This window comes from Barbatula barbatula (assembly GCF_947034865.1).
Source record: "Barbatula barbatula genome assembly, chromosome: 5".
Lineage (NCBI taxonomy): Eukaryota > Metazoa > Chordata > Actinopteri > Cypriniformes > Nemacheilidae > Barbatula > Barbatula barbatula.
In genome coordinates, this window is record NC_136769.1 from 8,371,765 (window position 1) to 8,397,578 (window position 25,814).

Sequence of the window (25,814 nt, forward strand, 5' to 3'; positions counted from 1 at the left end):
TTCTCTGTGTTCATCAGAACAAACACATCTATTCAGATTTGGAACAACTCAAAGGTGAGTAAATTATGACAGAATTTTCATTTTTGTGTGAGATATCACTTTAACATGACATGTTGTCTTTATTGAATCAAATTTACATTTCACAACATTTTGCAAGTCCTTAAACAAAGAATAAAAAAAGATATACTAGACCTACTGTATACATACGAAGAGAAAAAGTCATTTGAACAGCATATCACTACTGCAAACTTGTTCATTATGACAATGACAACATGCCAGAGAATAAGGGGGCACTTGGTGATAATTACACTGAGTGGGCTTCAGTATTCCAGCTAATCGCAGGGGTCTTTCAAGCACCTTGATTTTCACAGGCTTTGGATGTGTGAATGTTTTCATTTCATAATTAGTGTTCACAATGACTACACAAGTAACCGTAACACCGAACATGATCTCATGAAATCTGATCAACTCAACTCCTGATATTGTATCTACTAAATATTACAACCAGCAAAGCTGGCCCAAGCTTTTACGGGCCCTAAGCATCTTTTTATGTAGGGGTCCTCCTGTGTCCCCGATACAATCGACAATTGTCAATGTTTGATTATTTGACGCACGCTTTAAATCTAACACACCCAATTCTATTAGTTGTAGCTGTGTTTGGGATGTAGGAACGTCATTAAACAAAAACACATAAACCTTGGATTACAAGTGTACATGTGATTGTCAAAACATATGATAATTTACTGTAATTTCTTCCAATTTTAGGTGAACTGTCCCTTTAAATTTTGAGCACAGACCATACATACAAAGGTTGTAGAATACATTTTTAATGCACTTAATTCATTAAATCATTTTAATTTCATTCTAAAGCCACGCAGCTCTTTTTTTATTTTTTATTTAGTGTATCTACTTATTGCCCATTCAATTATTTTACAATATGCACACAATTATTCTTAACCTTATCCCAACTAAAATGCTGAATTGACAGATAATTTTAAATTACATGAATCACGTATATTACATATTTTTCATCTAAATCATAATTTTGCATCAGTGAATACTTTCAGATGTTCAGCCTTTCTATCATTAAACACTAAAACAGTTGTCAAATATTGAATGTTTTTAGTCACTTACAGTATGTTGTGTGTGGCACAGCGCTATTTCTAGTTTAAAGGTTTAAACAGTGTTTCGTGCATTCTGAATTCTTTACCATGTTAAACGTGCTGGCTTCTCATGCTTGAAATGGTTAAGATGGACGTATGACATAGTATTTCTGTGCTCGATACACTCCCCCAGTGTTCGTATAGGTTTGTTTTTGAATACGAAAATTGGAAATGTTTCTTAATCCCTTATTGGACAATTCTCCCAGAAAAGCACGCCCACGCGTCAACCCGCCAGAACTAGATTAAAAAAAGCACAACCATGCGCCAACCAGGGAGAGCGGGAGAAGGAGCACGCGCACACGTCAACCAGCGGGAGCAAGAGAGAGAGAGCTATGCGTTAGCTATAAATTCAGCTGTTATTAGTTGAATTTCAGTTAGAAAAGATCAAATAAAAAATAAAGGAAAACTGCACCTCCATTAAGTTTTGGGACACTGTTCAAGAAACAAATCTTCTGCTCTCATGCAAAAATAACAAAACATTTTGGCAGCAATAACACAAGATATAAAAGTAAGAAGGGATGAAAAGGATAAAAAAGTGCCCCATGTCCACAGTTAAATATACCACCAGACCTTCATTGTTGTGGACCTACTTTTAAACCAGAGGTTCTGGACATCTTGATCAGATACATGGCATCATGTTTTATATCAATGACTATGACTCTCAATGTATTCAGAAACCTCATCAGACTGAAAATAAAAACTCTCAGAGCGTTTCTCGTATAAATTGTGTATTAAATAAAGTGTGCCAATAATTGTGGCCAACATGTTTTTTACAATGTGATATCCCCCCCCATTTCAAATTGTTTATAAATATTGGAATTTGGAATAATAATACAAAAAATATCCGTATAAATATTTAGCTTAAAGTCACGTACCTTTGACGGTGATTAAACATTGTGTCACATGGATTGGATTATGAACGAAAATGATATGCAGATGAGGTTGTGCATAGTAAAACTAGGTGTTGTAAACTCCATATATGGTATTTTTCCTGTACGCACAATCTTTCTCTGACTGGGATTTACAAAGAGATTTTGTGCAGGTTCTGGCGTATGCATGGTTTTATAAATCTGAAAACTTTTGTGCGTATGCAAAACATAGCTTTTGTGAGAATGCTCACTTTTATAATAAAATCTATGGCGAATTTTATACATGAGGCCCCCTGATGACCATCTGCATAATAATATTTTACAATTGGTACGATACGGTTATCATGTGAAATGCTTTGTAGTACTACTGTCAAATGGAAAGAACATGCTGTCTGTCAATCATTTTTCATTTACTTTTATTTAGATTTTTATTGGAGATGAATCTGTCCACTAGTACTCTTGAGACAGGTCATAAATGACAACACTCTTAACCTGTTCTGATACAAAAACAAACAGCACCTTGTAAAACAACAGGCGATGATGAAAGGTCAGCTTGTTAAACGTCTTTCTTTCAAGAGTCTCTATTAGTATCAGCTAGGTTACCGCAGAAACACAAAGCAGATTAAACCAGTTGGAAACACTTGATTAGTTTTATTTCACTTGAACAAACTTCTTTTAAAGCATCTCTCTCTTACTCAAAGCGCAGAAGCGGCTACTGAGTGTAATGTTCTTTGCTTGTTAGTGTAAAGTGTTTACAGCTCATTAAAAATGCGCTACAGAAGTGTGGGTTTACAAACTGTTGCTAAACAACTGAAAAGACGCTTCAAGGAATCAAAGACTTGGCACCACGAACCCGTGGGCTGACAGGTTTCTTTCCACTGGAAAATGCTCAATTTAAAGGTATAATTCAAAAAGGAAATTCTGTCATCTAAGTTAGCTCAAACAATGAACATAATTTGTTGCATTTCACCATAGATCAAAAATAATTTCTAACTCAATTTCAATCTCATAGAATCACACTTAAGTACCATTTAAACCAGTGCATATGTGACCCTGTCTGTGAAAACAGGCTAAAGACATTTGTTTGTGATTTACTAGAAAAAATCATTCTCTGAAAATATCAAATTGATATCTTGAATATTGACTGAGTAAGGCCATGTCATAGACTGAAATCAATGTTGAAATGATTGAAATCCATGGATTTGACAGACAGGGTCACATATCCTAACCCACAGCTCTCCTATTTTATTTGTGGGCCTCCAATGTTACAAAACACATGAAAACCAATGATATGTGGCATCACTGACCACGTTTACATGAACGTCAGTAATCAAATGATTTGCCTTATTCTGAGTAAGTTAATATTACGATTAAGGTGTTTACATGAGTTGCTTTAAGAATATACCTTTCATGTGCCCGTTTTACTTGTTACACTACATAGTTCGATTAATGGCATACGTCATTACGTCCCGAAGCGATGCCATTCGACGTTCCCTCCATAACTTAATGTATCAACAAACAGTTCGCTTCGCGTTGGTACCACATACAGTGTTTGGTGTTTCATTTATTTTCTAGAATTTCTAGAGTAGGCATCTTGCCTGTTTCCCGTTCGGACCAAAAATGTGCTTTCTTGCTTGGAGCTATGGTGTTTGCCGTAAGATGAAATGGCTGTTCACTGGCGTACGTGTGTTTAACCCAGGGTTCTCCAACCTTTTTGTAAGCGAGGGCTACCAAAATATCAAAAATCCTCTAGAGGGCTACTTGTTGATAACATACTTTCAAACTTTAAACATGTGATGCCTTATTTTTACACTCACAGAACCAAATTCAGTTTTCTTTCAGATATCTTTGCACTTTAATATATTAAAGTTTATAACACTTGCTAATAATAAACTTTCATGACGATGTAGCACTTGGCTGATCACAGATTTGTCAACTGACTTGAGCATTACTGGTGAGCCCTGTGTTTAGTGGGTACTGTACAGAGTTCATGCGGGCTACCAGTGATATGTGGCATATCACTGGTAGCCCAATGGAGACCCCTGGTTTAACCTGTCGCAAAGTGCCGCGTGTTAATATCGGATTATTATTGTCCATGTAAACGTGGCCACTGATGTCATGGTGTGACACATCCTAAAATGCCACAGAAATGTTAAACAGAAAACATATTAAAAAGTCATTAAGTTTCGAACAACACAACAATGTTGTTCATTTTTGGGCGAGCTATCCCTTCAATTATGTTTTTCTCATAAAAAATTATGCAACATTTTCCTCTAACGTAGAAGAAATTCCCCTCCAAAAAATCATCCATCATCTGCTCCCATAATCTCAAACTCAATATTCTTTGAGAGACTACATTTCTCCTCAACTTCTGAGATCTTTATCACTCTGTGCATATATTTAAGAGGCATTTCTACGTTGTTTGGGGTGCCGGTTTCACTCGCGAGAGCACCTGGGAGAGGCAGAAACATTAGACATCATCTGATGCTCTGTGTCGATACCGAGCGTGACAGATGGGCCGAAGGTATTTCTCTGCACTTCACAATCGCCCCCACAGGAACGGCACAACCACCAGACAATCACTTCCTCTGCCTGTTTTACTGTTTGCGATGCAGCGCACACACAAATTGAATTTGAGGCTGGACTATAGCCTTCATTAAACAGCGTGAAGCATTGCATATAGCTCTTGCACACTCAATGCATGTTTTTACAAAAGAAAATAACATAGTATTGATTGTGGCTCTGTGTGAGGTGGCAATTGTGTGTTGGCACCAAGAGGCTCTGTTGCCACAGCTGTGGTGGAGACTAGCGGTTAAATTCCTAAAGACTTGTATAATTATATCATCACTCGGTTGGGGTGGACACTTTAGCGTGAGCTTTGCTTTTACAGGAGTCGAGAACAGAGTAATAGTGCGTTATATCGACAACCATTAAAAATAGGATGTTTGGTTTGCTTCTGGAACCTTTGGAAAATTATTATTATTAACGGTGCATAAAAAACATGATTATAAGTCAAAGCAAACATATTAGATAAGAACTGCAAGTGCTTGCCGATTGAAAGACCTGACTATTGATTCTCTGAAGGAGCTTGCTGTACAACTCTGCATATAAAACTCAGCAGTGTAAACTTGATTCATGTATCTGTCTACTCGATGGATTAGACTTGTCTGCATTTGAGAGGAACATTTTACTTTACCACATGATAGAGGGAGATTTACTTCTTAAAGTTTTGAGGATTCATCTCATACACGGGGTTGGTGTCACATGATCTTTAGGATCTGTTTTGTACATATGAATATCTGAGAATTTTGCTCTGTGACAAAGAAACAATTTGTCCATTTTGGGTTTCAAAAATATCTAAACAATGTCTCAAGCTGTCTACAATCGAAAGTCAAAGAACTCCCTAAGACACTGTGTATAATGGATATCGTCGCTGCACTTTCACAACCTTGCATGTCCAAATGGACTGTTTTTCAGGAAATGGAAAAAACACTGACAACACAGCATTTCAATCATTTAAAAAACAAAGTTGTGAAGCACTTTTTGACTCCGTGACAAACATAAAGAGTGATTAATAAAAATGAATAACGGCAAAAAATACAAATTACAAAATATGGAGATTCAAGGGAAGGTCAGCAATGAAATGTGAGTTTGTTCCAAACAGTTGTTTGTTTGTTGACCCTGGGACAATATATAACTTATCCAACACAATCTCACGGCAAAAACCTAACAACTTTACAATGTGGCGTATTTTTGCAAATTCATATGAATTTGTACGATCTCACTTGTACATATTATGACAATTTGCTTTAGCGTCAGTGATGTTAGGTCAGAGTAGGGCTTCATTATTGCTTGTTTTCTAAAGATCATCCGTTTTTGTATGATTCACAACGTACGAATTCATACGCATTAGCCACCTTGTTTAAATAGTTACGAATTCCTGTCTAAAGATTCCTGTCGAAGATCTGGTAGACTTATCTCTATAGGTATACAATAATAATATGTATAAAACCAAGACCAGCTCTCAATGGGTCCTCTGAAACGTTTTCGCTTCTTTGTCGAAGGAGATAACGTATTTACAAAAGTCCATTCTTAGATGCGCTGGTGATATGCAGCTTAACTACAAATCTGGTAGGTGGCCATGAAACGTGTTCAATACTTCAAACGAAAGGCCATTAACACCAGAGGCCATTAACCAGACTTGAGGAATGTGCGACCGACCTTCTCAAGCTCACGCTAAGCATTAACATACAGAGCAACAGCGGGATCAGATCAAATATGATGACTTACCTGTGAGATTTGTGGAGAGTAGGAGCAGAGCGTCACAGGTCAGGTCAGCTGTCGCTCTGGAGATGAGCGTAATCCAGATGGTCAACACCTGCAACAGAGTTGCAGAGATATGAACATTTGTGGAGGTAAAATGAAGCAAACAAAAAAAGCGTGTGCTAACATCCATCTGGACATACAGTGAGAGACAGCATGTGATGGAAAAGAAAAGGAGGTCAACATCTGTCTCTTGGTTTTTTAACACAAGTGATGTCGGCACAAAGTTGTATTTACCGGATGCCATCCTGGGAATCAGCCGGAACCTGGTGATATGATATCATACTGACATCTATATAAAAACCTACTTTATTAATAAACATGTTGCAAAATAAAGATACGGGATAAGTATAAGGGATAAGAATATTACAACTATATCAAGTTTAATAATATTAAATCATTTATTCAGAACTGCATATTGAGATATGGAAAACAGAAATTTGTTGCCCGAGTCGAATTCATTTCAGTATAATAGTTGTAAGACCAAAACTTATTTTTGAAAAACACAGGTAATAAATCCAACACACTGACCACACAGTGGCCTCAGATCATGAGGCATCTAAGAGAACAAGGTATTACTACAACATCCTTTAGATTCCGAAAAAAGCGAATATCATTGGACCCTTGTGCCCCGTCATGTTCATTCGCTAAACGATTCACTCTAACTGAACTAAATGCAATTTATATATTTCAAACAGAATCCATTAGAGATGTTTTATTTACAGCTTTAAGACTAATGGCTCTATTAGGAGAGAGATTGAGAGAGTGAGCGATAGAAAGCCTTGATGTTTGCGGTAGCATGAGAATGCTGGCTTTAGTTCATAGTACTGTGTGTACTGAGAGAGTACAGTATAAAAACACACATGAATAATAAAGAGGTTCTTTGTAGTGAAAAAAGCTTCTTCCGATTAGAAAATGGTAAGAGATGGTTCTTTAAAGAATAGAAGAACCACTTTGGCATCGATGTGAAGAACTGTTTAAACACCTTTCTTTAGAGGGTGTGGACAAAACACCAAGGTATGTTTCATGTTTACTCATGTCTGTTTATTATATACTGTTCAAAAAAAGTAAAAAAAAAATAAGTATAGTAAGACACATCACCACACGATCACATGACCTCTAAACGCTTTCAGGGTTACTGAGAGAGCAGCCATCACTCTAAATCACTTCCACAGCCCATGATGAAACCAAGAAAATTTACACTATCCACAAAGACGCAGCATGTCAACAGAAATCAAGACTGTCATGTCGAGTAAGGACTCGTGTTTAAGTGCTGAAAACATCTGACAAAAATGACAGAAAATTTCCAGCGCCGCAGGGTTAACAGCCGAAGGCAGTCTGCCTTTCGTTGTCTGATGGTCTCTGACCTCTGTCAAATGAGGACAGGTTTACAGAGTTGTGTGCTGTAAAGCTGTAAAGACGTCTATACCACACACTCAAGCTAGCAGAAAGAAAGAAAAAAGGAATGGAGGCTGGGGGGAGAAACCCGCCCTTTGTAAGTTTCATGAGTTGGCAGACTAACACTCATCTCGTTGGTCTGCTCCTGGCTCACTCCGCTGTAATCTTCTTTAAGCCCTGAATTGCCTTTTCCTAAAGGTCTTCCAGAAATATTTCACACTCTTTTCCCTTTTACAAACCTCATCTTGCCTCTCCAGGAGACCAAAGGCGAGTTGGGTGTACATGGGCGGTTGTGCCTGCAGACGTTCCTGTCACAGAGAACAGTTTCACTTCATCGCCCTCAGCCACTGTAAAACCAGCATCTAAGCCTTATACACACAGACAGTGCTTGACAGCTTTAACCATAAGGCTTTTAACACCTGTAAACACATATATCACTTTGACAAAGAGATATAGAATTGCCCGTTGAAATTAACTGTACTGCTGGTCATCGGGATATATTTTGGGTGCTATTTTTCTATCGGATGCACTGTTCTATAAAACAAGAAACAAAAGAACAGAACTGCGTAGCAAAGGCAAAAGGCAGAAATACAATTTTTGGCTGAAAATGTTATATTTTGGGACATCCTTTATCATGTGGATTAGTACCGTTGTTGTTTTAAGAAAATAATGGGTTTGTTATAGCAATGAGAAAATAGCAAACAAAAATATTTTTAATCATTTTTCTTTTTACGTGCGCCACACACTGACAGGACAGAGGAGAATATATAGATGAAGTCTTTATTTTGGTTTGTTTTTCGCACATAAAGCATTCTCGTTGCCACTATGAGCTTATGGACCAATTTAACAATGTCTTTAGTATTTTTCTGGACCTTGACAAAACCTATAACTATTATGTCTATGGGACGGCCTGGAAATCTCTCGGATGTGACCAAAAATATCTTTATTTGTGCTTCGAAGATGCCGGGAGGTCTCAAAACATGTTTAATGTCATATGGGTGAGTAAAAAATAACACAAATTAGATTTTAGGATGAATTTACACTTTAAGGTCTTTTGCCTAAAGAGCAGAAAAGTTTTGAAGTATCTCAGATTTAGAAATGATTAGCAGGTTTCTCTTTGACCTTTCACCTCGAAAGCAAATGTGACATGCCAGCTCAAAATAAACAATTACAACAAATGTAATATCTAAGAAGGAAAATGTGATATGAGATTTGCAATCTTTAACAATTTTTCAAGTTGGCTAATTCACATAAATGTATTTGTTTATGAACTATAATTGAAAAGCTAAACCAGAATAAACAAGCATGGAAACGACAATCTTAAACAAGGTGCTTCAAAAGGTTCTTCGATGCCATAGAAGAACCCTTTGGTTCCATAAAGAACCTTTAACACCCGAAGAACCTTTCTGTTTCACAAAAGGTGCTTTGTGGCGAACAAGGTTATTCAGATTATAAAAAGGTAAGAAAGAGATGGTTCTTTAAAGAACCTTTAACTGAATGGTTCTTCTATGTGAAGAACCTTCCCAGCACCTTTATTTTATATTAGTGTAAGAGGAAAGCCTTCTCTATAAGCAGCTCTAAAACCTCCAGAGGACTTTGCACATATTTTCTCTCATTCGAATGTTGGAATAACACACATTACTGTTCATTTTCCTCCTTTATCAAAACACAACATACTTCATAGGGAAGCTATTAAGCGCTTCCCCAATAGACTATACAGGTAAACTAATGAAAAGACACGAGGCCAAGAAATAAACAATTGTTGTTTCAATAGAGATTTAGTGTGTGACAACTCGATTCCTTCTCACATTTCAAACACGGACCCTTCTCTAACTTTCTAGCCAATACATCGCTTTCCTTTACCTCTCCTGAGGAACACAGGGAGGACACAGAGGAGCACTCAAACCTCTCAGAAAAAAGGAGGCAAGGAAAGAGTGCTAACTGCCTGAGCAGAACAGATCCCGGCCCTTTCAACAGAGCTCGGATTAATCCAACAAAGCCTTGTGGGATAAAAGCTCTGGAACAATTTGCAATAAGCAGATACCTGAGGGACGTTTTAACATATTGTAGAAATGACATTTATATTTATGTTTGGTGTTACTTGTTTATTATTGGTGTTATATTTATTTATGCTACTCAATAGCCATTACTTGAGAAAACACTGAGCCTGTTCTCTCATCCTTTATTATGCATAGAGAGTCACAAGGGCAAAGAGATGTGAAGACCACTGCAACATATAAAATACATTTTTATCATCTAGCAAAATGATCTAAACAGTTGAATGCTTGGTTAAGCAGGACTGAGATGTGACAGAATTTAACACATGCTGTACAGTAATGTGACACAGTATGGCAGTGATACAGTAAATGAAAGATGGCATTTAAAAAAATTCACCATTTAATGGCTTTACCGTTATTTTATTCTCACATGGTGACCTGTAAATTAAATTTGAAGGAAATGCAATTTCAACTCTCTTCCCCAGCACCGATTCATATTCGACCAGAACATTCTACGATTGGCTCTTTGTTGAGCAAATTGTTGAGAAGCTTAGAGCAGATCAAATTCTATCCAACACAAGCGTGTATGTTTCTCAGAGGCAGGCCTATTTCAGGCACAGAGTCAAACATCTAATCCTGCTTATAGACCAAAAGGATAGACCATCGCCAGTCTACAATGAAACAACATCCACCTCTTTCCTTTTGATTATGTGTCTGTCTTTATTTTTCTTCCTGCTGTCGTTTCCTGATTCTCTTTTCCCCACCCCAGTGTGTCTATTACCTTCACCCTTCAGTTCAGCTTTCTATCCCATTAGTTGCCTTCTCTCCTCTCAGTTGGAGAAGAGAGGTTCAGTTGTGTTGTCGTGTGTATAACAGCGGAGGCTGATCACCAGCCTCTTATCGCTGCTGTACAGAGTTCACGGTGGTGGCCAGGGGGTCTGTGTAATTTTTACTTTCAAATATTTAACAATGAAAAGAATAAATAAAGGTAGCAGCTATTTGCAGAGTGTAAATAGCAATAGATGGTATTTACACCAAGGGAAAATAGAGCCAGATGATATTAAGTTTAAATAGGAGTCTCTGTTTACACGAAGTGAAAATAGCAGCATTTCTTAGCGATATGCTTTTTACACCAACCGAAAATAGCTGTATTGCTGCTATGGTCACTATTTATAGACCCCAAAACCTCTTTTGTCTGAATGTGCTGACCTTCTGTCCATTTTTCAGTAGATCAGAACACCTGTGCTATGTCCAAGGATTTTCTATCGCTTATGGATTGTTTTAATAATTCTCAGTTTGAAAATGTTCCCACTCACTGGAGAGGCCGGATTAAGTCGTTGCAAATGACCCCTAATCTCCCTAATTTTTCCATAGTGGATGTCGATCTTTCAGACCATTCAGCAATCTTCCATGGCATTGAGATTGCTCTTACTCCTCGAGAGCCCAAACGTACTATTACATTGCGTAAATGGCATCAATTGATTATGCTGTTTTTGCAAATTCGATTCTCTCTACCTTAAACTATATGTCCTCTGCTTCACTTGAGGATACAATTTCATCATTTAACAATGCTCTCACATCCAACGTAAATGTTCTTGCGTCTCATTTGTACGGTCGGCCAGCTGGTTTAATGATAACTTGCGTTCGCAGAAGGCTACTTGTCGAAAACTAAAGCAAAACTGTAAAAAGCTGTTAACAGTTTACTCAATGCAGACGCTTCCAGCTCCTTAACTGCATCTGATCAGTTATGTAATGATTTCCTTCAGCTTTTCAGTGAAAACTATTTTTAATGTCCGCAAAGTTCTTCTCGGCCTGCCGTTTCAACAGTTAATTCACAAACCTTCTCTGGTAGCTCATTCTTTAAATTTACCTGAGTACAATCTGTGGCTCTCTGCAGGCAGGTTGCTCATATGAAAATTTCCACTTGCATGCTTGACCCTTTGCTGTGTAGTCTTTGCTTTGACTATTTGTGTTGACTTTTTGTCAACTGGAATTGTGTCTGCAGCCCTTAAACTGTTGCTGTAAAGCAAAGCACTCACGTGAAAACATTTTTAACTATCGCCCAATCTCGAATTTACCATTTCTGGCTAATGTCTTAGAGGGTGTAGTTGTGGCCCAATTGAATAACCATGTAATGGAAAATAACCTATTTGAGCCCTTTAATCTGGGTTTCAGTCACAGAGACTGCGTTGGTCAAAGTCACTAATGACTTGCTAACAGCTTCTGATTCTGGCTCTGTCTCTTCTCATTCTCTTGGATCTTAGCTAAGACTTCGGTCCCATTGACCATGCATTGCTACTTAACCTTCTTGAATCTTTATTTGGCTTGTCAGAGACAGTTCTAGATTGGTTCAGGTCTTATCTTACTGACCGCAGGCAATTTGTGTGTATGGGTAGCTTAAGATATAAGTTCCCTTTCTGTCGGTCTCTCGACGTTGTGTCGAAGCCGACAGATGGGGTTCGCCCTTGAGAACCAATCGTCTCTGACTATTTTGAAAAGGCCAATGAAATTTGGCGAATGAAATTTGCATGCCGGGCTCCGCCCCCGGATATCCGGGTATAAAAGGGGAGCCGGCGTGCTCATTCATTCACCTTTTGTTCTTCGGAGCCTTCGCATCTGATGACATTCTTCGAATTGCCGATTTCTACGACGCGGTGCAGCGGAGATTCCCCTGGGCGTCCTGGCAGTTCCTGAGGTATTTTTCTAAAAGAGCAATTTCCTCAGCGTGGCATTGCCCGCTGATCTCTTGGGTGCAGTACACTCATCGAGGACGGGGACGGACACGGTGGTTGCCGCAAGTGTTCGGGGGTCCGATCACTGTGGCAGCCTCGTGGATTCGTCCTGCCCGCACGGCGCGCGGATGGCTATTCAGACGTTGCGTCACTGCGCGCGGATGGCTAGTCAGACGTTGCGTCACTGCGGGCGGACGGCTATTCAGACGTTGCGTCACGTTGGCTACGTTCTGTCAAGAGCAAGCCACCACCTCGTTTGCTTCCCGTTCTGTGACCGCAGCGGCTACGGCCCTGCCGTCAGCGGCGGCGAGCAGCGAGGGTGATGTGGGGATTATCGTGAGCGTTAATCCGTCAGCCGGTCGGCTCGCGGACCGCTCGCGCCCCGTCTCGCTTGTTTAGCAGGTCCCCAAGGATGGTCCTAAGCCATCTTATTCCTCAGCCACGCGCTCGGACACGAGCCGTGGAGATGAGGTGTCTCTTGCAACATCGGAGCGCGACCTGCTGGCATCAGACTCTGGCGATTCCCTGAAGCTCCCTCCCTCGGGAGGTCGAGCACAGGTGAGAGCAGACGTCAAGATGTCAGCCATGCTCGCTCGGACCGCCGTGAGCGTCGGGTTGCGGTGCAGCCCTGGTGCTCGCGGCTGGGTACTCGCACATTGGGCCCGGCTCAAGTGCCAAGTTTTACCGAGCTGCATAAGGAGTTCAGTAAGACCTGGAGCGTCCCTTTCGGCGCGCTTCCGTCTAGCTGACTCTATCGCCCTCTCTTCCCTCGGGGCGGGGAGGCAGCTAGGGACTATGTCAATGCACCCTGGGTGGAGCATGCAGTCGCGGGTATCCGCAGACGGCGGCCACCTGGGGGGCTTGACCTAGACTCACCGTCCAGGGCATGTAAGGTCTCAACATCTCTGGTGTTGAGGCTGGCAGTGCCGTGGACCAAGCTGCCTCCACTCTTACGCATGGCCTTCCTGCAGGCCAGGGCGCTAAAGAGAGCCCCACGGGGTAAGACCGACCCAAGTAGTGCCGCCGCCGACTGGCCCTCCGGGGACCGCGGTGGCAGCGCAGGCTGGGTCGGACGATGTCCACATCAGTGGCCCGGAAAGATGCCTCGGACCCAATCTTGCGCAGGGGGGCGATGTCGAGAAAGACCACTTTCCCGACTCCCCTCTCGCAAGGTCGGCTGATTGGTGGCGCTGTCAAGGACTGCTCCAGCAGCCTTTTGACAGTGTAGAAACAGACCGGCCTGCTGTGACCCGGCCGCCTTTCGGCCGTCGAGGTCTCGCACGTGGTCTGCCCCCAGCAGCCCTGGCCTTCTCCAGCGTCGACTCCGGTTCTGGTGCCCCCGCAGGTGGCCCCCCGGAGGAGGACGTCAAGAGAAGGACCACCTAGAGAGATTGAACCATCGGGCCCGACCCAGCCTGGGTTGCTGGATGGTCGGACTGGGGCGGTCCCTGCCGCGTCCCAAACACCTTCTGGGCCCCTTCGGGGGCCTAGTGCCCGCCTTCTCACAAGGAGAGGTCTCTCTCTGGGTCCCACTTGCAGCCGCTCTCACCCTCTGAAAGATGGTGTTCGGCAACTCGACGTTGCGTCGTGGCGGCACGCAATGACGAGTATAAAGCAGCCCTCAGCACTCTCGCTTCGACGGTGCGTCGAGCTGCGCCATCGCCTGGCAGGTGATTTAGCGGAGCCGTTCCCCCCGGGGAGAACAGCACTGCTAGTCATTGAACCAACCCCCGCGGGTTGATGAAGTAGATCGCAGCCCCCCCTGTGAGGTCTCTGGGTGCTTGGTTAGCATTTCAAACCATCACGGTGGCTGGGAGTGTGGTCCGTCTCGGCATTCGATCCAGCTCACCAGACCTCCGCCGGACTTCAGGCATCCTCTTACCTCAGCAGAGGCAGGGATGTTCCTGTGCTCCAGGCCGGGGCTGCCACCCCTCTGGCGAAGGCGATCGAACCGTCCCCTCGGCCGAGATGTCCAGTGGCTTCGACAGCCGCACTTCATCATCCCCAAAACCAGGGGTCGCTGCATACCTTGAGCAGCACCTTGCAAGGGTGCCGTTCGGGAGGCGCAGAAGCGCGTCCTGGTGTCTGTCAGACGCCAGGAGTGGTTCATGACAACTGACCGCATACTCTCATGTACAGTTCCCTCGGCACTGTCGAGGGGCTGGCATGTCAGTAAACGGGTCAGCCGGGAAAAAGAGAGCAGCTCTCCCTGGCGCGGAGCTCCCCCTTTTCCTGGTAGAGAACTCAACACTGTCTCCATGACGGCGTGCTCGCTCACGAGCACGCACAATCAGTGCTGAGCTGCTTGAACTTTCAGGCAGCAGCCAGCGGTACCCTGAAATCAGTTTCAGAGGCTCCTGGGCATGGTGTCCTCGGGGGTGGCCTGTCCCCCTCGGGTTGACGCACATGGGACCGCGACAGCACTGACTACAGAGATGAGTTCCCTGGAGAGCGTGGCGCACCGGCAGTAGGCGTATCGTCATTACACCTGCTGCCGTCGCATCCTAACCCCGAGCAGGTCTTGAGGCCGGTCGTGGAACGACAGACGCCTCCCTACGGGGTGCGGGTGCGGTGTGCAATGGGCGCGCAGTGTCGGGTCGCTGGACGGGCCCCCGCCTGCGTTGGCAGATCACTGCCTTCAAGTTGCTAGCTGTCCTGCTTGCACTGATGAGGCTCCGGCCTCTCGTGCAGAGCCAGCATACTGGCCCGGACAGCACGACCGGCGTAGCGTACTAAACCTCAGGGTGGCACTCGCTCGCTGCAGTCATCGCAACTCGCCCAAAACGCCTCCTCCCGTGGAGACAGCAGGTGGCAAAGCCCCTGCAGGTCACATGCCCACCGGGTGTCCTGAACCAGACAGCCAAGCGCTCTCTCGTCAGTTGACACCCCGTGGGAAGTGATGACTCCACCCCTGCGGGCTGGCCTGGGTGTGGTTTGGGCGGGCACAGGGGGACCTGTCGCCTCCCTGAACACCACCCAGTACCGCTGGGCATTCCTTGGACGAGGACCCCCTCGACACGGAGGCCCTAGCGCGCAGCCTCCAGTGGAGACAGCAGGTGGCAAAGCCCCTGCAGGTCACATGACCACCGGATGTCCTGAACCAGACAGCCAAGCGCTCTCTCGTCAGTTGACGCCTCGTGCGAAGTGACGACTCCACCACTGCGGCCGGCTTGGGTGTGGTTTGGGCGGGCACAGGTGGACCTGTTGCCTCCCTGAACACCCCCCAGTGCCGCTGGGCACTCCCTGGTCGAGGCTCCCCCCTCGACACGGAGGCCCTAGCGCGCAGCTGGCCGCGGGACAAGCGGAACTACGCTTCCCCCCAGTGAGCTTCATTGCGCAGGTCCTGTGCAAGGTCTGGGAAGGGAGTATCAAGTGCTGCTAGTTGCGCCTTACGGGCCCAACTACACTTGGTCCTCGGAGCTAATACTCCTGACGACAACTCCCCCTGGCCAAATCCCCTGGCGAAGGGCCTACTCGCAGGGGATGGACACGTGTGGCGTTCGAGCCGGACCTCTGGGTCTGGCTCCTGGATGGGACGAGGAGTTCCTGGATGACCTACCCCCCTCAGTGGTGGAGACTGTCACTCAGGCAAGGGCCATGCCCACAAGGCTGGATGCCTTTAAGTGGCGCCCCTTCTCGTCCTGGTGCTCTTCTCGAGGAGAAGACCCGCGGAATTGCTCGCTCAGGAACGTGCTGTCCTATTGCAGGAGAGGCTGGGGAGTAATCTCCCCTTCCACATTGGAACGTGGGTACCCGCTGTCGCGGTTATCACGTACCAGTTGCTGGTGAGCCTCTGGGGCGGCATGACCTGATTATTAGGAAGGTGGACCTTTGGGTCCCCTTTTTTCGGGCCCTGCCGAGAGCCCCTTCCTCGTTCTGCGAGGGGGGTTGGCTCTCCTGCTGGGGCTCGAGTCCATCCAGAGGGTGAGGCACCTGCAAGCATTCCGTGTCCACCGATTGCCAAATTTCAGGCCCGGTGACTCTCACGTGATCCTGAGACCCCGGCCGACTTACGTGCCCAAAGTTCCGCCGCCCCCCTTTGGGACTAGGTGGTGAACTTGCAGGCGCTCCCACACCGGGAGAAAGACCCAACCTGTACGTGGGGTGTCCAGTAAGCGCATTGCGCCTCTACTCGAACCACACTGAGGGCTTCAAGGCCCTGAGCAGCTCTTGTCTGTTATGGAGGTCAGCAACGGGAGTGCTGTATCCGAGGAGAGTTGTAGCGCTGGGTCGCACACGCCGTCACTACGGCGTGCCGATCCTAGCCCGTGCCCATTTGAGTGACGGTACACTCCGCTCGGGGTGTGACCTCCTCGTGGGCATCGGCTTAGTGCGCCTCTCTGGCAGACATCTGTAGAGTTGCGGGTTGGGCTACGCTATACCTCGCAGAGGCTTACAACCTCCGTGGGGAGTCGGCAGCTCGAGTCTTGCCAGCAGGTGAGACCAGCAGTCGTGGGGCGTACGCCTGCGCATAGCGCCATTCCCCTTCTGAGGTGGACCAGTGCGCTATGGGCTGCCTCCCTTCTTTCCCCAAGGGTGAAGAATAGGCAGTCCGTCCATCCATCAATAGCACTCAGGGCGGCGGGCTCGGCGGAGCAGCCCTGCCGCCTATGGCCGGGTATCAAGCTGAGTTATTACATATAGCTCTAACCGGACCTAGTGCCCCACACGTAGTAACCCCCCACTAGGGTGGTTCCGTCTGAGATGTCGTCATGAGATGGTTCCCCGCGTGGCAACCCATGACCTCCCCAGGTGGACATCCACCTTGCGGCATTCCGCACATACCTCCCATGAGTTCTCCCCTATTTGGTGAGACCATGTTGGTGTCTCCACTGTATTCCCCCCTAGGGTGGGAAGTGGTCTCCGTAGCGCACGTCCTCATTGAAGGAACAGCGCTTACCCAGTAGCCCTACGACTGGATGGCCCTCGCCAATGGGGCCGTCCGAGTTGGCAGAGGGCAGGGGCTACTCATCTTTGCCAAAAGCTCTGGGAGCCCCTGCCTGCCCACTGGAAGGTTACAAATTTCGCGATAGCGCTCACGTGTGGCTCGCCCAGGCCGGTCAACGTCGCTTCGCTAGAGATTGTGACGCGGCTAGTGCCGTGGCGTTTTCCATAGGAACCCCATCTGTCGGCTTCGACACAACGTCGAGAGACCGACAGAAAGGGAACGTCCCGGTTACGTATGTAACCTCTGTTCCCTGATGGAGGGAACAAGACGTTGTGTCCTTCTTGCCACGACAATAGCCGTCCGCTGCAGCAGTCACGAGATGCTCTCAGGCTCCTCAGCACAAAAGGTGAATGAATGAGCACGCCGGCTCCCCTTTTATACCCGGATATCCGGGGGCGGAGCCCGGCATGCAAATTTCATTCGCCAAATTTCATTGGCCTTTTCAAAATAGTCAGAGACGATTGGTTCTCAAGGGCGAACCCCATCTGTCGGCTTCGACACAACGTCTTGTTCCCTCCATCAGGGAACAGAGGTTACATACGTAACCGGGACGTTTGGTCCTATAAATATACTGGTATCCAAAAGGGGTCAGTATTGGGGTCAGAACTACTAATTCCTTTTTTTGCTGATGACACACAGATTTATATTTATTCAAGACCAGGTCAACATGTGGAAATTGTGGATCTATTCTGACTGTGTTGCTGTGATTAAGAACAGGATGTTTGATAATTGTCGGATAATTTTCGATCTATCGATCGAGCTGCTTTGGAGTTTTATCGCAAACAAAAGAATCTTGGAGTCATTTTTGATGCTTAGCTGTCATTTGAGCCTTTTATTCAGAACACGGTTAAGAATTAATTTTTCCATCTGAGAAATAGTGCACGCTTATGTCCTTTGTTGTCCTTTTCAGTTACAGAGAGGTTGATAAATTATTTTGTTTTTTCGCAAATTGACAATTGTAAATGTCTTCTTGCTGGAGTAACCATTAAAAGAGTAAGTAACATTAGATCATGAAAATTACATTTCATGCAGTGTGTTATGTTGCCGTGTTTGAGCAGTCTGCCCAGTTGTAAGTCTGAAGGTAAATGAATAACAAAGTTATTGGCTTGCAAAATGCAAAATGTTGACACTATTACAAAATTCCTTGTTGTAGTATGTTTGGGCTTTATTCAAATAGGACTTACTATTGTTTCCCAACTGCCAGATTACATCACACCAATGGAATCCAAATACCAGTGTACACTATTATAGAGCACTTTATCACCATCGCGCCGAATCATTCTCGTTGCTTAATCATTCCACTCGGTGCCAATCCATGCCAGAATGTAAATACAAACGCTGACTGAGCTATAACGCATCTGCGCATTCATTTGCCTGATTCAGCACAGTTAGACAACCGTGTAGAAAATTCAGAGCTGAGGACAGTTTAATGCAAGTAAAAATACGTCACTATTTACTACTACAAAAAATCGGCTACCCATTGACTTGCATTGGTTTTGTGTCCATACAATAAAACTTAATGGGTACCGCCGTTGTTCGGTTACCAACAACTTTACCAAAAAAATATAATTTCTTTCAATTTTGGGTGAAGTATCCCTCTAACTAACATTCCAAAGCCTAATAAATGCTGAAATTATACTTCTCTATAGTTCATGTTAGTTAATGCATTTACTAATGTTAACAAATACAGCTGTGTGGAACAGTGTTACTGCCATTTTTAAAACAAATAAATGTTGCCCCTGCAGATACAGTTCTCCTAAAAGCAATGACAATAACCCAAAGCAGCCCATTGACCTTGTTTTGCCGATGACTGAAAGGAGAAAATATAGTTTGCGGTTGGTTCAATGAGGTCAACCGAGGAAACGGCTGTTCCCTGGCAGTGGTGTTGATTATGTGTAATCCTACTCTAACAATAGCCCTCCAAACAGGAACACCGCACGGACATGTAACGGTGTGTTCCACACGCTTCTCCTCTGGCTTGGCCTGCTTTTGGAAAAGAGCGAAGACAAATGGTTGGATTGGCTTGAGCCAGAGGCCGTGAAGCCTGAAACGGAGTAATGTGCTAGCTTAAGCCCCAACCCTTCCAGTAAAGACCCAATAGCGATCAGCTGAACCAAAGGCTCTGGAGATCGCCGGCCAGCAGAGGAAGGATGATCTCAGGATACAAAGGCTAGAAATCCTATGGATTGATGCCAGACTGCCAGTAGAAAGCGTAAAGCTATTGTGATCCCACAGCTTCATCTGACAACTTTGGTCTTTGTGGATTTAAGGGTGAGTGCCAGAGGTAGCATAAAGTCGGTTTATTTAATATTTTGTGGGTTAATAGAACTGTGTGGAACTAAGATCACTAATGCGGTCTGAAACCACTTGTGAACTCAAGCTTCTTTATGTTTTGAAGAAAAATCTGTATTCAAATCAAATTTACGTTAATTACAATGATGAAGGAAGTTGGTAACCGAACAGCGCTGGCACCCATTCACTTCTATTTTATGGACACAAAATCAATGCAAGTGAAAGGGTGCCGGTTAACAACATTCTTCAAAATATCTTCTTTTGTGTTCTGTGGAAGAAAGAAAGTCAAACAGCTTTGAAATGAGTAAATAAAGACATCATTTGGATTTCTGGGTGAACTATCAGTTTAAAAGCGAACAGTTCTGATAAGAAGTTGAAGACAGCGAGAAGATAGAATATTCTAAATAGTTGACCATATATTGACCATAAATATGAAGATAGATATTACTACAAATAAATAACTAAATACTGTATATTTACAGATTTAGAAAAAAAAAACCTTTAGAACACAGACTAACCTCTGAGAGTGAGCCTAGTCTTTCGTCATGTGACAACAAATTGCTACAAATTTGCGCACAAATTGATAAAAATGTGCACATTTGTAGCTCAAGTCAATAAAGTTCAAATAACATATAAATTCTAAAAACGTATTCAGATAGAGTTCTGCTTAATAGTCAGCTGTTGAGTTAACAACATATTTTTTTATTAAGTAAACTAAGCTTTAAAAAATAAAAAGTTAAATGAACTTTTTTTAAATTTGCAATTTACATTCAGGTATTTCAGTGCAGGATGCTACCAGAATGAAAGCATACAAAAGAAAAGACATTTACTCTGAAAACTCCAGTAATCTGAAGACAAATAGGATGACAATCTATAAAAAAAGTACAGAAGTTGCAATATATGACGCACCATAAATCACATGCAGCAATTTGGATAAATGATGTTGTCAGACAGCAGTTGTTTGCAGATATAAAGGCTTAGATTTATTAATGCTTTCAATTCTTCATTTACTGACTAGAGGCAATTAACTACATTTTCTTTTAGGCAATGTGTTTCAAATATCCTTGAAAGACAATCTTTTGTAGCAACAGCAACATTCTGCAGCATAACTTAGATGTACAGTATTTTAGGTCACGATTTAAGCTCATGGTTTAATTTCTCTTCTAACCAATTTACACAGTAAACTAAAGAGAGGGGTTCATTCTACATAACATGCAGATGAAAGTGACCTGCATGATTCCAATAAACATTATTCTTGTGTTTTACTGGAATGAATATGCTAATGATTTTTAAAGTGTTGCTGTTTTGATCAGTATTTCCTTTCATTTAAACGAAAGTGTGTCTTCTTCAGTATGAAAGAGTGCGCTTCTACAGTAACTGACTTGATGCCAAGCCACCGACCACACCACAACCATATGGCCTATATGTGATGCCAACGCAGGGGAGTGTGAACGAGAGAAAGACAAATAGAGCTGGGAACTGTGAACATGTTTCATTAAAAAAAATGTACACAAGCTATTCATGATGTTCTGCATCATGTACTACGACAACAATTGCCATGCAGAACAATAGTTAATCAAATGAGCTCTAGTTTTACTTAACACATTTTGGTTAGTTCCTCCACAACCCAGCCAAAATATATTCAGGTCTATAATAATAATTCAGCAATTGTTAAAGGAATAGCTCACCCAATCATGACAATTCTTTCATTTGCTCACCCTTATGTCATTCCAGAGCTTGATGACCTTTTCTTTTCAGAAGGATGAAGATACATCTTTATCTGCCCACAAAGAAAACAATCCTCTTTGTTTATTTGCGTTGATGTCACTTTAGTTACTGTGAATACGAGATTATGACAACAGCTTGTATTCATGTTCATGATCATATACGTAGCTGTGTGTGTGTTTGTGTGTGTGTGCGTGTGTGCACTTACGTGTACTTGCACGTGTGGACACTTCTGTGTGTGCTTGATAAGTTGCACAGATAATTAATATTCAAAGTCTTTGTCAAGGGTGACTATAAACAGGGAATATGCATGTGTGTTGGCATGAAATGTAGTTTTTAACACCTGCTACCAATATTGTCTATTGGTTGGCCTTCTGATTGAAAACCATCAATGGGTATCAACATGAAATGGTACTGGTGAAGGGGCTGACTTCATTTCATTAAACTCCATCACCCCTAACGAAAAAGATTACAAATTGCATGCAGGGAAAATGTGAGCAATGTAACCAAGGACTGTTTGTTATATGCAACGTTTATGTTTGGTGTTCTGGAAATGCATTGTTAAAACGATTAAAAAACAAGTGAAATCAAAATGCATGCTCGTCTGATCTGAACTTTGTTTTTCTGCTGTCCATCAAACCCGTTGTTATCACAGAGTAAACAACTTCCATAATGCCATAGGCATGGTCCAGTATTACATTTTGACGGTATGACCTTAAGCTACACTATGACACGGTTTCACAGTTTGGCGGTATTGCAATTGCAGCTTTAAAATGTGTTATTTTAAATGGTAGGGTAAAAAGCAATATATCGCATTCACCAACACAGAACATTTGGAACAGTAGTGAACATGTACAGTGTATCAGGTTAAAACAGTAGTTTCCAAACATTTTGAAAGCACGGCACCCCTTTCAAGTAATTTGTTTACATGCATTTCTAGTAATTACATTTACATTCAAATATTAATAAATTAAATGCAAATGAGGAAACAACAAATTAAGCATAAACAAAAAATAGCACACAACCTGGGGGATTCTTGCACGCCCCATCTTTGCGTGGACATAAAAAACAGCTCGGAATAACGGTGCCACAGAAAACTTCAGTGGTTTTAAATAATATAGTATATACAATGTCAACATGCAGAACTTTTTAAAACACCACAATAGCACTTTTCATTTTGGAGAACAATATCACTATCAAAAATTGTTGAATGCATTTATAAAATAAACCATGAAGGTGTTAATTATTCTGCTTGATATGAAGTATTAATCATCTAACACTGCATCAAAGAGTTGTTTGGATTCTGTGAATGAGCTCTTGAAGCTTTGCTTGGCAGAAAGATTCACAGCTAATTCAGGCCAGGCTGGTAATGGATAGAGTGAGTAATGAATCGAGCATCAAGGCTGTTGTTATGAGATTAAAATGATAGGATATGAAAGAAGTTCATTAGGCCTGGATAACCTCACTGAAACTCTGTCTCCATGTTGGAAACTATGAAATAATACAACAGTTAATCAGAAACAGTAACAAATCATTTTTACATTTGATGTTCAAATATCATTCATTACAAAACTCTAAAACTCTGTTGTGGATATTTGTCTTTAAATTGGACTGAATTATGGTACTACTGTAAACTAGACTACACCAACATACTCGTTTCTAAATCGTACAGCACATTTTGTGTAAGTTGGTTCTATAGTGCGCAGTCTGCAAGCACAATAGAATTTTGTGTTGTCCGACTGTTGTTTCTATATTATTTTGTTGTACACAAATTTCCTCCCTTAACATTTCTCTCAAGATAACCTAAACTTTTAAATGGTACACTTGAAAAAAGTTCAACTTAAAAATGTAAGTTAAACAACTTCATTAAATTAAACTTAAATTATATTGATCAGACTTATAACTATATATTTTTGAGTCAGTTCAATATAATTAAGTAGAATTGACTCACAGTTAATTTCCCATTGATGGCATATAAATATATTATACATTTATAATGTTATATTATATTTACATTTTTGCATTAAATTTTACATTAAGGTTCCCTTCATAAAGCATTTATAAATGTGTTCATTAATGATTAATAAGTCATTTACAAATGCATTATAAAATAGTTATAACTGTATAAATTACAAAAATACCTGCCAAACGGTGAGCCATTTTTAACTCGCATGTTATAAATGCTTAATAAATGTATGTATCACTATTTGGTAGGTATTTCGTTAGAATGCCTTTATATTTACGCAGTTATAACTGCTTTATAAAGCATTTGTAAATGACGTATTAATCATTAATGAACACATGTACAAATGCATTATAAAGGGAACCTGCATGTAAAGTGTTACCACATTTTGCATTTCAGCTGTACAGGAAACATACATAAAAATACCTTGATTCTATATACTTGGACAGCAAATTATGATTCTAGCGCACACAAAGCTTAATTTCTCTCAGATCTCCAGCTCTGCCTCATCACACCCCAAACTCATCCTCCTTAATGAATGATCGCTGAATGATAAGGAATCAGAGCAGACGAGACATTAAGCAGATTAAAGGATCAAAGACATTGCACTCTACAAACTGGCTTCAACACAGACACCAGCGCACGTTGGGAATCCATGTTAATATTTTCATGAGCATAAAGCTTGTGCTTATCACACAAATTAATGAGATGTCACAGGCTATTCTCTCCAATCAGAGTGTCTGTGGTAAAACAATTCTCTAGAAGTTTTGGGGGAAAATGTCAGAGCTTTTATTCTACTTTGGACTTCATAGACGCGTCTATTACAAAGTGAATGAGAATATATTGACGCTTATGAAAGCAGGATAAAAATAGCCATTCTTGCCCTCAAACTGTATTTCTGCTGTCTGGCATCAATATTACATTGGGCCAGCTGGGCTTTGGGCAGCACATGTGTCAGCTGGTGTATATATATGCAAGCACAGTCAAACAGCGGTAAAACATTGGGTTCCCAAGACACATTAATGTGCTGTCAAACACTTGCAAAAATAAATAAATAAAATCTGGAGTCTCTTTTCCAAGCACCTACACAAAAATTCTTATTATTCTTATTAGTCCCCACAGCCAAATTAAATACAATACAATCTATCTTAACTTCATTAACCGTTCATCTGAAAGAAAATCCAAAAAGGTATGCAAATCCTGTAACTGTCCAACTGAGATTCCATTATAAATGTGGTAAACCAAAGGGATTAAAACAAACCACTTTTATTTTTGGCTTAATTTTGCCTTCCTTATTTTTCCAGAGATTTGTCACATTCCAAAACTTCACGTTTTATGTAATGGGCACATTTTTCCAGTCCAGATAAGTGTATTTGCAGTTGAAACATGAAAAATGAGGTACTGAGAGACTACCTGGCAGAGACAAACTCTAAAGCCATACATTTGTGAATTTTAACTGTGAATATGTAAATCCCAAATCTTGTAGCTGAAGCAGAAGGGCCAATTGCCCCTTCATCTACTTTCATCTCCTCAGATTAGGCCTTTTCAAGATTTGAAACTATGCAATACCACGGTAAATTAAAGTGATTTCAAATTAAAGTGATAGTTCACCCAAAAAGGGAAATTCTGTCATTATTTACTCACCCGCTAGTCATTTCAATTCTAGACTATTCTGAAGAAAGTTGGTGGCTGAACAGCTATACCATTCATTCACTTCTATTGTACAGACACAAAACCATTGCAAGTCACAGATGCTGTTCAGTTACTAAAATTAATCAAAATATCTTATTTTGTGTTCTAAGGAAGAAAGGAACTAAAGAATAACTTTATACATATGAAAAAGGTGAATTTTGAAAGTTTAGGAGTCCACTCGCATATACAATAGCATAGATCAGGGGTTCCCCAACTAGGGGTCGGGGCCACGAGGGTGGGGTCGCAAATTCATTTCCAGAATTTTTTTTTATTATAGGGAATAGCGTATTTAATCAATACGTGTAACAAAAAATAAAAAAATTAGTTAAGTAAATAAAACCATGCAAATAAGAAGTCTTCAGCCTTTGGAATTTTCTCCTTCTCAATCGTGACCCCTGTGGTGATTACGTCACATTTGGAACCGCATTAGGTTAGGTGCCGCAAGTCAATTTACAGCACCACGTTAAACATTCCCATATGTGTAGACAGATTATTTTTCAGGCTTTAAGTTTAGATATTTTTTTGTCTAAATGAAACCAATCGGTTATATCGACCAAAGACCACGTAGGAGGGCGGATATGCGCTGCAGTCAGAAAGGCTATCGTCCTCAGGTAGGCTATGAAAAGAGGCTGGCGTTTGCATAAAGAGGACACACATCAGCACTCATATCAGTTTGATGAAATTTGACCATCTGTAGTAATAGTTCATGGAT

The 25,814-nt window shown here is 42.3% G+C and overlaps 1 protein-coding gene across 1 annotated transcript in view; it reads right to left on the minus strand.

Moving 5' to 3' along the window:
- Positions 1 to 25,814, minus strand: part of crhr1 (corticotropin releasing hormone receptor 1) — a 95,705-nt gene that overhangs the window by 58,387 nt on the left and 11,504 nt on the right. The window contains exon 2 of the mRNA XM_079455578.1: positions 6,323 to 6,410. Coding sequence (XP_079311704.1) covers positions 6,323 to 6,410 — 88 coding nt within the window. The remainder of the gene's footprint in view (positions 1 to 6,322; positions 6,411 to 25,814) is intronic.